An 11363-nucleotide genomic window follows, 5' to 3' on the forward strand; every position below is an offset into this window, starting at 1 on the left:
TTGAATGACTTAAAATGATAGTATTACTTTTCTTGGAATCTTTTTATGTTCATCAACTGCCACTTACCCTCTTCATTTTTATCTTCTTCAATCCATCTTTTTTTTTTTTTTTTTTATTAATATTTTCTTGCTTCGAATATTAACATATATCTTTTCTAAACTTCTTTTCTATTTTCTTTATGGTTGTTGGCACTATCAACGGTAGTAATATTGCGTATGATAAATTTTGTCAATGAAACAGTATTGGATTAGGGTTTTGGAACTGAAATGGAGAGATCCGACAAAACCATTAAAGGGCATATGCACGTCCCTTTTTTTCTTTTTACATATAATATAATAAAATTCTTTTTATCTAATATTATATATATATATTACCCTATAAGGAATAATAAAGTTTGTGTGAATTTAGACAGTATATATATATTTATTAAATTTGAAATAGATTCAAATAATAAAAATAAATTTTAAATAAATTTGACTATGAATAATTTAATTAGATTTCAATTCAAATAGTTTTTAAATAGGTGAATTCCCAGTCATTGCGATCCCTACACGCAGCTGCTTCAGCATAAGCAATGAGTTTGTTGAACTAGATTCTTCCGAATCAAAACACTCATAATTCGGGCGAAGCTCAGGAATTTAATAACATTTTGATAAAAGTAAAAAAAAAAAAAAAAAGACAATACGACAGCGTTACCCACCTGACCCAACAATTCTGAACGACGTCGTTTCATGCTCCTGGGTCTACTCATTGTGCGCCTCCATAGCTCGAGCTGTGCTAAAACCCCTTTTCTTTTTTTACTTTTTTTTTTTTTTTTCCTTCTAACCAACTCATAAACCCTAATAAACTGTAAGTACTCAATTTCCTTTTGTTCCTTTTTTCGTTTTGTTTTTAGAATAAAAAGTACACTTTTCTTGCTTTTGAACTCTAAATATATTTTTCCTTCTGTTTAACTTGTCTTCGTATCATTGAATTTTGTGAATTCATTTTACTGATTTAAGCTTCCAAATTAACTCTAAATTTGGTTTTCTAAATTGCAGGTAGTAATGAGGGAGATAGTGACTGTTCAAGTTGGAGGTTTTGCCAATTTTATTGGCTCTCATTTCTGGAACTTTCAGGTACATATTAAAATGAATTCTTTTCATGTTCCTCGTTATTTGTATAATGATTGTTTTTCTTTTTCATGCTCAAGGATGAATTGCTTGGTTTGGCTACGGATCCTGATAGTGATCCAGTCTTCAAGCATTGTGCTGATTATCTTAACATGGACGTGCTCTACCGTAATGGGGAAACCCAACAGGTATGAACTTCTTGTCACATTATTATTATGATGAAAATGATATGATGTGCCAATTTTGTGTATGGTTTTTCATTAATAAATCATGTTAGTAGTTGTCTTATTGAAAAAAGTTTGTCAGTCTTCAAGTTAACATAATTGCTTATATGATATAAAAACAAGTGGCTTGTAGTATCCATGTTTCTTATTTTAAAATGCTAAGATGGATTTAAATCAGCGTTGATGTATGTTCAATATATTTGAATCTTCACAAGTTCTAAATTTTGATACTCTTGCACATATTTGTGTTTACTTTGTATTTGAATTTTAATAAGTTCTAAATTTTGATAGCTCATGTATATAGTTTTCCGTAGTGCTGTATTCTTTTAATTTCTTAAGCACCGGCAATTTTTTTTGGCAGCACAGCATGCTAGACTTCCCCAGACTTATTTGCAACAGCTTCACTGACTTGCTGCATATTTGCTACTTAGAAACAAATGCTTACATAGTTGTTCCTTAACCATGTGCAGGGCATTCATACTTATACTCCTCGCCTTATTTCTATAAACGGTCAAGGTACTTGATTTGTGTTCAAAATTGAGAAGTACAGTGTAGTTTATTTCTTCTAGCAACTGGATCTATTGTGTGGTATCATCTACTTCAACTGTTCAACTGCAATCGTTATGCATATGCTCTTGGAAGTTTTATACATGCTTTTTCTCATTCTAAAGTTTAGTTACTAGCATTGCAAAAAAATATGTTTTATGTATGCCATTGGATATCTAGTGTTTGGAGATGTTCTTGTAAGTCTATTGCTGAAGTGTATTAGTGTTTGCTTTGTGAAGAGGCCTTGGGCTTTAGCCATAATGACAAGACGTATCGATTGTATTAGAGGTATCGTGCTGCTTTCAGGCCTCCTTACAAAGAAGTTTGCAGCAATAATTTTAGTTGGATTCTCTCACATTGCAGGGTCTCTGGGATCTATGAGTTCACATGGTACGCTGTATACGGATGGCTCATCAACATCATCAGAAGTTATTACATGGTGAGACTTTTAACATCAATCTGTAAAGCAGCACTTAGAAAAATTAAAAGATTCTTTCAACTGAGACTTTCTTCTTTCAATCATAGATTAAAAACTTGACAAGGCAAGTTCAGTTCTGGTCCTCTGTTAAATTCCACTTTACATTGTCTATGGGTATCTCCAAGCATTATTGTTTAGAAGATAAATATAGATTTCTTGCAATTTTTGGGTAAATTACTGTATAAAAAGGAAAGAGAAAGAAAAGTAGAAGGATACATGTCCTAAAGTGAGGATGTAGCGATCCCATTTTTAAATATTGTAAGAAATGCTGAATAATGCTTTTATGTTTCTTTAGTATAACTAGTTAACAATGCATCATTTCTCCTTCTCTCTTGAGAATTGTGTTGACATTTTTTTTACTTTTTATAGCTGAAGTCTTGATTGGATTTAAATAAACTGTGTGCTTGTGTCTTTAGTCTGTTAGCATATTGGAGACATTTAATCCAGTTTTGGCAATTTCAATCTTTTGCGGTCTCCTCTTATGACTAAATATCAAGGACTAATACACAGGACAGGCAACATTTCCACTCATGCATCTGGGCCTTCAAAGAAGAATTTGTTCTTGCAAAGTTTGTCTGAAGAAGAGCAGGAGATTTCGAAACCCACTGGTACTAACAAGCGGGATAGTTCTATACAAAGAGAAATTCGAGATGAGGATATAGTTGAATGTTTAGAAAATGATGTCAACTTTTGGACGGATTTCTCAAAAGTGCATTATCATCCACAGAGTTTATATGAATTATGTGGATTATGGATGGATAGTCAGGAATTTGATAATTATGGGGCTGGAAGAGATATTTTCTCTGAGGGTTTACGAGGGGAAGAAGTAAGTGAGAGGCTGCGTTTTTTTGTAGAAGAGTGTGACCATATTCAGGTAAGCGAAATTGTAAAAATGATATAGTATATAAGGAGCCATATGAACTAGTTCACTTCTTTTTCATTCTAAAGGAAAAAATTTCTTGATGATTGTTTGTTGCTTATTCTTTTCGTTAGAGTTACTTGAGTAGTTTTAAGAGGCAATGGCAATATGCTAATTTGATGAGAGCTTGATCTTCTTCTATTAGTGAATATTTTTGCATCTTGGTATCCGCAGCTTGTTGAAATAAATGAAGATGCCAATTGGATAAGGGGGACTAGGTTAATACTGAGATGTGTTTTAAGAGACGGAGAGGATTTTAATTTGTTTCTTTTGATTCTGAGTCCAAGTCTATACAGTATACCTCTTTTCTTTTTGATGTACCCATTCTCAATCTTAATTGATCTCTCTGCAATTCTTTTTATGCTGAATCTTTGCCAAACTTGACAGGGTTTTCAATTCATTGTTGATGACTCAGGAGCTTTCTCTGCTCTGGCTGCAGATTTTCTGGAGAATATTGCAGATGAGTACACTAATACACCTGTTTTGCTCTATTCTGTCAAAGGTCCTGGTTCTCATACAAATCCAAGAAGTCAGAAGCAATCAATTTCCAGGAAAATTCATGATGCAGTTTCTTTTTCAAGACTTTCATCCTTCTGTAGAATGATTGTGCCAGCTGGTTTACCCTTCCTAAGTAGAAGTGAGTACAGTTGCATTTAGATGATTCCATATGCTTTCTCTCAATGTACTACATTGTGTTTCTTTTACATTTTTGTCACTGCCACTATTCATCTTTTTGAAGAACTATATATAAATCAGGTTGCTTTACCCTTTTTCACTAGGCTTTACATGTTTCTGTTCAACCTACAATTTAGCCTTGTTTGTTTGACTAATAGCATTGCTCTTTGGTTATTTTGTCCTTAACTATGTTTTCTTTTCTGATCATCTTTCCTTGATTTTGAAGGTAAAGCTTCCACACATCTCTGCATAGAAGATGAGAAGCCTTACCACTGCAGTGCAGTTTATGCTGCTGCTTTACACTCTATTAGTCTCCCCTTCCGTATGGAATCACTTGGACCCGCTGCAGACTCTTGTTATTATTCTGGTGCTATGAACATCTATGAACTTGTACAGATGTTAACCGGGCAAGATAGACAGAATACGGCCACCATTCTGGATGTCGCAATGCCAGCACCTCCCCTATCATGTATTTAACTAATAACTTCAAAAACCAGGTCCTTATTTTTGTCAATGAGTTTAATTAACTGTTTGGCGTGATAATCCCAGGGAAACAAGATGAGCTATCTTTTCTATGGAATTTACATCCATTGACACCAGAGTTAGCAGAAGTGGAAGATTTGCAAGCAGTGGAATCCCTGACAGTTCATGGAGCCCTCGGATCAGGTACTGGCTATGATTTGTAAATGCACTGGACAAAGATCCTTGAAATTTCACTTTCAACATCTCAGTCTGCAATCCCATGCTGGATATGCTTTCTAGCAACAGTCACCCTTCTACTGTCCTTGGCTTTGAAAAATCATATTCATACATACAGTTTTATAATGAATTAAATATGGAGATAATTAACTAATTACTTGTCAAGAAGTGTCTGAATGATTAATTGAAGAATGATTTCTCATCGCTTTAGTGCTTGATATTATGAAGTACAAAGTGTGTTTTCATGCACACACGAATTTTTATGAAAAGTTACAAGATATGAAGGGTTTTCTGGCACTAGGGACGAGTATAAATAAGAGTAAAGACATTAAAAAGAAAAATTCAGTAACTTTGCTATTCCTTTACATGTAAGAGTTCTCTAGTAGTCTTCTGGCTGAAAGTATGTTATTGGCAAGTTGAGATAAGTTATGTTATTGGCAAGTTGAGATAAGTTATGTTATTGGCAAGTTAAGACAAGTTATGTTATTGGCAAGTTGAGACAAGTTTTTATTCTCTTCCCATTGGCCTTCTAAATGAGCATTCATGCTTTATCTTCCTAATGAATTGTTAGTTTCCCCTTTTCTTTCTAGGAGGTTGCCAGGCTTCAGTATCTGAAGTAACAGATACAGTTAATGAGGCTTATGAACATTCATTAGTGAGGCCAAAGTTCTGCCATCTGTCTGTTGATGTTTGCCCTCTTCCGATACCCTTGCCATTTCCTTCAATCTTCGGGAATCTCGTTAGCCAGCATGGTGAGCTCTTGTGCAGTCCGATCCCAGGTTCCTCATCAAGGGGATCGCTTGATGTCCACTCTCTACCTATGGCGGCTAGGCTTCGTTCGAGCAGCGCTATCTTGCCATTTCTGGAGAACCGACTGTTAAATCTTCGTAGATATGGGATTGAGCGAGGAGCACTTGGGACGGAGTTACTCAGAAGCTGGGGTTTTGCAAAGGATGAATTAGAAGACATTGAAGAAAACCTATATAAAATGGTAACAACACTTGATGACCGTTATAAGGGTTCCTCAGACTCAGATTAAATTATATAGGAGTTGTAAACTGTTTGCACATTGTTCTTCTTGTCAAATCTCAGAATTTCTTTTATACCCATTTTATTTTTAAGATCGAAATTATGAAGTTGATAACTGTGGAGGTTTAGTGGATAAAATCTGTTTTGTGGAGAATCTTTTTAAATTTAGAATTAGGAGAGTGCAAGTTTCATAAGTTGGATTAACAATACAAATAGCGAATACTACTCGGTGGTGCTTTTTGATAATACAATTTGGCTACATGTGTGAGTTTTCTCTCTTATCTCACCGTTTCTTGAAGTTTCTAGCTATCCAAACAGATACAATACTTTGTCTTGTATCAAAATCCCTGTGCAAGATGTTCAGACATATATGTTCCATATATCGATAGCAGAGCAATGTGATGCATGTAGTTGAAAAGCACTCGAGAGGCACAGAAAGAATCAAGGAAGAGGAACAAGAAAAGCAGATGAAGTTCATGACAACAGCAGTCATTTAGAAGACATCATGATGATTGAAGAAATTAAACTCAAGTTTTCATGACAGGGAGATAGTCTATGGCCTATGGTGAAATTTAACCTAAAGTAATTGAAGGATATTACAAGACTATATTTATACAATAAAATTCTCATAATCATTTGATTTCCTTTTTTTTTTTTTTTTTTCTATTAAGTGACTCACTGGATCCAGATTACACAATGAATAGCCCTCTTTCTTTTTCAACTAACTATGCTTACATGTACAAAAATTAATTACTTGTAATAATAATTATATTAATTTTTATAATTTCAAATTTTCGTTTATAAGACAAATCGTAAATAATAAAATAATTTCCTAGAAAGAGAAAATATCACATGCCATATGCACATACAAAGTAAGAATAATGATTAAAAATAGAAAAAAATAAAAGAAAAATTCTAGTTTGACGCTTTTATATTTGGGAGTATAATTTTTTTTAACAAAAAAATACTCTATGATTCAATTTTTTTAATACTTTTACTATAATATAAATTAATATTTTTAAATTAATATAATACTTATTTTTAAAAATAAAATCACCTATTAAGTGATCTAATATATAATTAACTATATTGAATTCATATTTAATAAAATTATTATATTTTTTTTAATATTATTAGGAATAAAATGAAATAATCTTATAATCTTTTTAGAAATATCATGATAGTTAGTTTGATGGTAAATCAATTATAAAATAATTTTATTATTAAGAATAAATATTACACTGACATTAAATTATAAAAATTTAATAATATTAATTTATAAAATAATAAAAATATAAAAAAATTAAATCAAGTAATATTTATTTTGGTCACAATCCTCCACATGTAAAAGGCTTAACCACGAACTATTTTTCAAAGGGAATAATACAAGTAAGGATAAAGTAAGTATTCTCTGGCTCTGTCTGTTCTGAGAACCAATCAAATATTAAACGGTTACTCGGCTCACAATTTTTCTTTTTTGGCCAAATACTTCTAATGCTCCTTTTCTTTTCTTGCTTTCTTCCAATCAAGTATTTCTTTTAATATTCAGTATTACTATTATTTTTCAATCAATTATGGTCTCCTCAAGAGAAAATCTAGGCAAATAAATAAATAAATTTCAGTGATGGGGTAAAGTGGATCTCCATGATCGAGATCAATATAAATTTAATATTATTTACTAACCATTATTCTATTATTATTTGGCTAATTATAATTCAATGCACATGGCCACCAGAATTAATACTAAATGAAATCTATGAGCTGAGTCATGATTGGTTATTAGCAATTGCAAAACATTAATTACGATTTGAGTGCACAAACACACATTGATGTACTACCCTAATGCATTAAGATAGTATTAATTAAACTAAAACAAATTATGACACTTAAACAAGCAATTTGAAACCAAAAATAAGAAAATGAAAAAAAAAAAAAAAAAAGAAGAAAGAAAGCCCGGTATGTAACCTAAACTCCTGAATAATTAGAACCCCACAATGAGAGCTTCCCATCTTGTATGTTAGAATGTTATAAAAATAAGCCAAAATGTAAATATCAGCTAATACGTAATTAACTTACAACCGATAATAAGTAATGAAGAACAGCAGTGAGCAGAAAATTTGGTATACACTTGAGACTGAAAATTTATGTGCAAAGCTGTAGAAAGAACTTTGTCAACTTTGTGATTTACATGTACCGTAGTTTCTAAAGAACTCTGAACCTACCATTTTCTGTACCAAAAAATAAAATATGTAAATGCTTGAAGCTGTTTCCGGGAAATCAATGAAAATCCTACATTACAAAATGTTGTGTCTCCATTAAAAATAAAAAAAAAGGGTCTTTCTCTTTTTCTTCGAACCCGGAAAAGAAACAATATTGCTTACTTCATAAATCTCAGACGTAAAGTTCTATCCTCCTCTTCTCTCAACCCGCCTGTTTTAGCTTCTGTCCTGCAGTTATAAATGAGCTGCAAAAAAGAGAGAAAGAGTTAGGTAATGTCTTGATCAGCATCTCAGAGTGTTGCATTTTGATGATAATTACTAAAACCTCCTACAAGGAAACAACTAGTTTAAGTGTATCCTGCTGTTTTTCTTTTGTTTGCTCAATATACTATAATGGAGAGTAAGATGTTGTAAATAGAGTGTTTAATTATGGATAAGCTAACCACAAATTCCCTCTTTTTTTTAAGAAAAAAGAAATATTAGCTAAGTGTTCATTTACAGCAATCTTGGGCAACCTTACATAACTTATGAAAATACATAGCGGGCATAATTCAATTAGGACAAGACTTGAAAAATGAATTTCTAATGTTCTTTTGGCAAGATAAAAACTGTACCAGAACGAACTATCAAACCAGAACGAACTATCAAAAGGAACATCATTTTCAATGGAAAACCAAATTGTCTTTCATTAGGTAGAAAGTTACTGTGGTTTGACCAAATTCCAAAAACAAAAGTCAAAATCATAGATGGAATTGCCACAACGAATTCATATCATAAACCTCTCTTTTAGCTACCTCAAGTTTTGTATCTCACCCAAAAAGAAACCCTCACGTGTTCATACACACTTCAAGTGTTCGGGAACTCTAACGTGCATGAGTGTAAACCACTTGACTACAATTTTGTAAATTAAGACCGAGAGAAAGTAAACAATACATACCTTGAACAGAAAATTTCTTGACAAGATCACTACCAAAGAAAACTTCACTAAGATGGATCAGAACTCCATGGCTTCTTCATTTTCAGACTTCTCTTGCTGCAATTGGGAGTCCTGAGGATGTGGTGGCCGAAGCGAAAGCTCTACAGCAACACCAGTAGAAGTAGCTGAGCCTCCTCCTTCACATCCAATATCTGGACTAAGATAATCTTGCTCTTGCCGTTCTTGCCGTTGTCGTTCTACTTGGAAAAACTGCTGCCCCTGCTGTTCTAATTGAGAAAGCGGCAGACCCTGCTGTTGTTGGCGATCTTGTTGCTGTTGTTGTTGAAAACGTTGATGGCCCTCCTGCGCATCTTGCCATTGTGGTTCTAGTGAAGAAAACGGCAGGCCCCGTCGTTGTTCTTGTTGAGAAAACGGCAGCCCCTGTTGTGGTCCTAGTGGAAAAAAGGACAGCCCCTGTTGTTGTTCTTGTTGAGAAAAAGGCAGCCCCTGTTGCTGTTCTTGTAAATCCTGACGCTCTTGTTGCTGTTGTTGTTGAAAAACTTGATGCCCCTCTTGCACATCTTGCCATTGTGGTTCTAGTGGAAAAAAGGGCAGCCTCTGTTGCTGTTCTTGTAAAACCTGACGATCTTCTTGTTGGTGTTGCTCTAAAGACTGCTGCTTCTGATGTTGCTGTTGCTGTTCTAAAAATTGTTGCTGCTGATGCTGTTGTAGAAGTAGATGATACTGCCGCTGTTGCTGTTGCTGTTGTTGATGCAATAGAAACTGCTGCTGTTGCTCATAAGTACTTAACATGCCAGGTTGCTCTAATATAGCAGCCGATTGCTGAGCCTGAATCAAATGCTGGTATCGCTGCTGCAAAAATTGCTGGTTCATAAAATTTTCTACATCATTAGAAATAGATGGTCGGTTACCACCCTCATCCTGTTGCTGTTGCGGTGGTGGTGGTGTCATATAACTCTGCTGTGGCAAAGTGGGTTGAAATGCAGTAGGTGGTGGCATATAAATGGACAGTTCTTGCCTGGCAACTGGGATTTGAGCAAGCAACTGTTGTATTCTTGATTCAAGAAATAAAATATCAGCTGCACAACCATAGACTGGATTACGAAGACGCTCTGTAGCTTCATAAGCGAGTGAACGAATTGCTTCTCCTCTTTTACTAGGATCAAGTTTGCGTATCAGCTTCAAGACATTGCTTGCACCATACACTTCGTGTAAATTTTTGAAGTTTTCTAGCATATCAGGTGGAAGATGCGGTGCAAATATACACTCACTAGAACATTTTCTCCTTAGATGCTTGCAAGCCGCACATGGTTGGCGATCTCTTTCTGACATTTTTATTTTTTCGTTTTTATACCACTTCACAAACTACAAACAGGAAAGAAGAAAAATAAATTTAATCCCAACTTCCATTGTTAACATACTTACCCAATACAATAAGAAAAAAAAAACAGAAGTTGCTTTTCTTTTCTTCCTTTTTTTTCTTTCCTGTGAAGAAATACAAGATATCTTTTCCATTTTTAATATTAGTACCAAGAAATGGGTGAGATGTGAAGGGTATCGAGAGAAACTTCGTCTTCTTTACCAAATTCAGAGGGAAAAGAATACTAAGAAAAGAAGACATACATAGTTTCTCCATTTACGGAACAAATATAAATATAACCAAACTAAAGAACGAAACTTTAACAAGTTAATAGAAAAACATGAATCAAGAATTATCTGCTAAACCTACAAAAACAGGCCAAAAAAATGTAAACACACAGATAGTAAAGAAGTATAAATAAAAGTAATCCGATAGGTAATGCGTGATAAATATTACTAGAAATGGAAAGTAAATTGAAGATAATATAAATATCTAGAAGTATCTCTGAATCTTGAAATGCAAGAAACTGAAAATGGGTTTAAAGAAGCCGTCAAAATTCATTTTCTTTGTATCCAAACAGTAGAATGTAAAGAAAAGAAAAGCAAGAAAGCATCGAAATCTCAGCTTTGATCAATTTTGCTAATGAAAAAGAATAAAGAAAGACGAAAACGAAACAATAAGCAACACTGACACAGAACAAGTACAATAAGCGTCAAAAGGACTGAAAAGGAAACTAGGACACGACACCGTTTTCTTCAGCCATAACAAACTGATGAAGAAGAAAGCTCACCCAGAGAGAAAGAGAGACAAGTAGGGTTCTTGTTTACAATCCAAGTAAGTGCACGAACTATTAGTCTAGTCTAATATTTTTCAAGATTTCACGATCATAATAGAGAGGAATGAGAAAGAAAGTAAAATGTAACCCAATTTCTTGGAAAGGAAAAGACTACTAGAGAAAGAAAGATTGTGGTAAAATATATATAGAAAGGCGTCACTGTGGCATGAAGGTCATTCTTATAAGAGGTGAAATGTGTACCGTTGAGATTATGAGATTGGTTAGGCGATAACCGTCCGATTATTTTTTTCTGGGTTTATTTTACCTTTTGTAAGTATTATAATCTATCACTGAAAGAGTGACATATCTTAAATAATTATAAAACTTAA

General features: G+C 33.7%; 2 protein-coding genes across 8 annotated transcripts; one reads left to right on the forward strand and one right to left on the reverse strand.

Annotated features, from left to right (window-relative positions):
• The first annotated feature begins 473 nt into the window (after positions 1 to 473).
• Positions 474 to 5962, forward strand: LOC8267243 (protein misato homolog 1). 7 transcript variants are annotated; one of them, XM_015721277.3, is made up of 10 exons: positions 474 to 850; positions 1042 to 1119; positions 1194 to 1301; positions 1808 to 1853; positions 2247 to 2322; positions 2872 to 3235; positions 3668 to 3917; positions 4182 to 4424; positions 4505 to 4621; positions 5248 to 5962. In XM_015721277.3, the coding sequence occupies exons 2-10, from the start codon at positions 1048 to 1050 to the stop codon at positions 5691 to 5693; spliced, it is 1722 nt and encodes a 573-aa protein (XP_015576763.1). In that variant the 5' UTR covers positions 474 to 850; positions 1042 to 1047; the 3' UTR covers positions 5694 to 5962. The 7 variants fall into 7 exon arrangements, with proteins under 7 accessions (XP_015576763.1, XP_002522327.1, XP_015576764.1 ...); XM_002522281.4 differs by having other exon boundaries at positions 485 to 850; positions 5245 to 5962; XM_048376621.1 differs by lacking the exons at positions 474 to 850; positions 1042 to 1119 and adding an exon at positions 2123 to 2171 and having other exon boundaries at positions 1207 to 1301; positions 5245 to 5962.
• Positions 5963 to 7270: 1308 nt separating this feature from the next.
• Positions 7271 to 10171, reverse strand: LOC125370591 (putative mediator of RNA polymerase II transcription subunit 12). The gene is made up of 2 exons (XM_048376557.1): positions 8840 to 10171; positions 7271 to 8147 (listed from the first exon to the last, which is right to left on the reverse strand). The coding sequence occupies exon 1, from the start codon at positions 10169 to 10171 to the stop codon at positions 8897 to 8899; it is 1275 nt and encodes a 424-aa protein (XP_048232514.1). The 3' UTR covers positions 7271 to 8147; positions 8840 to 8896.
• Positions 10172 to 11363: the final 1192 nt, after the last annotated feature.

The sequence above is a fragment of the Ricinus communis genome, chromosome 7 (genome assembly GCF_019578655.1).
Source record: "Ricinus communis isolate WT05 ecotype wild-type chromosome 7, ASM1957865v1, whole genome shotgun sequence".
NCBI lineage: Eukaryota > Viridiplantae > Streptophyta > Magnoliopsida > Malpighiales > Euphorbiaceae > Ricinus > Ricinus communis.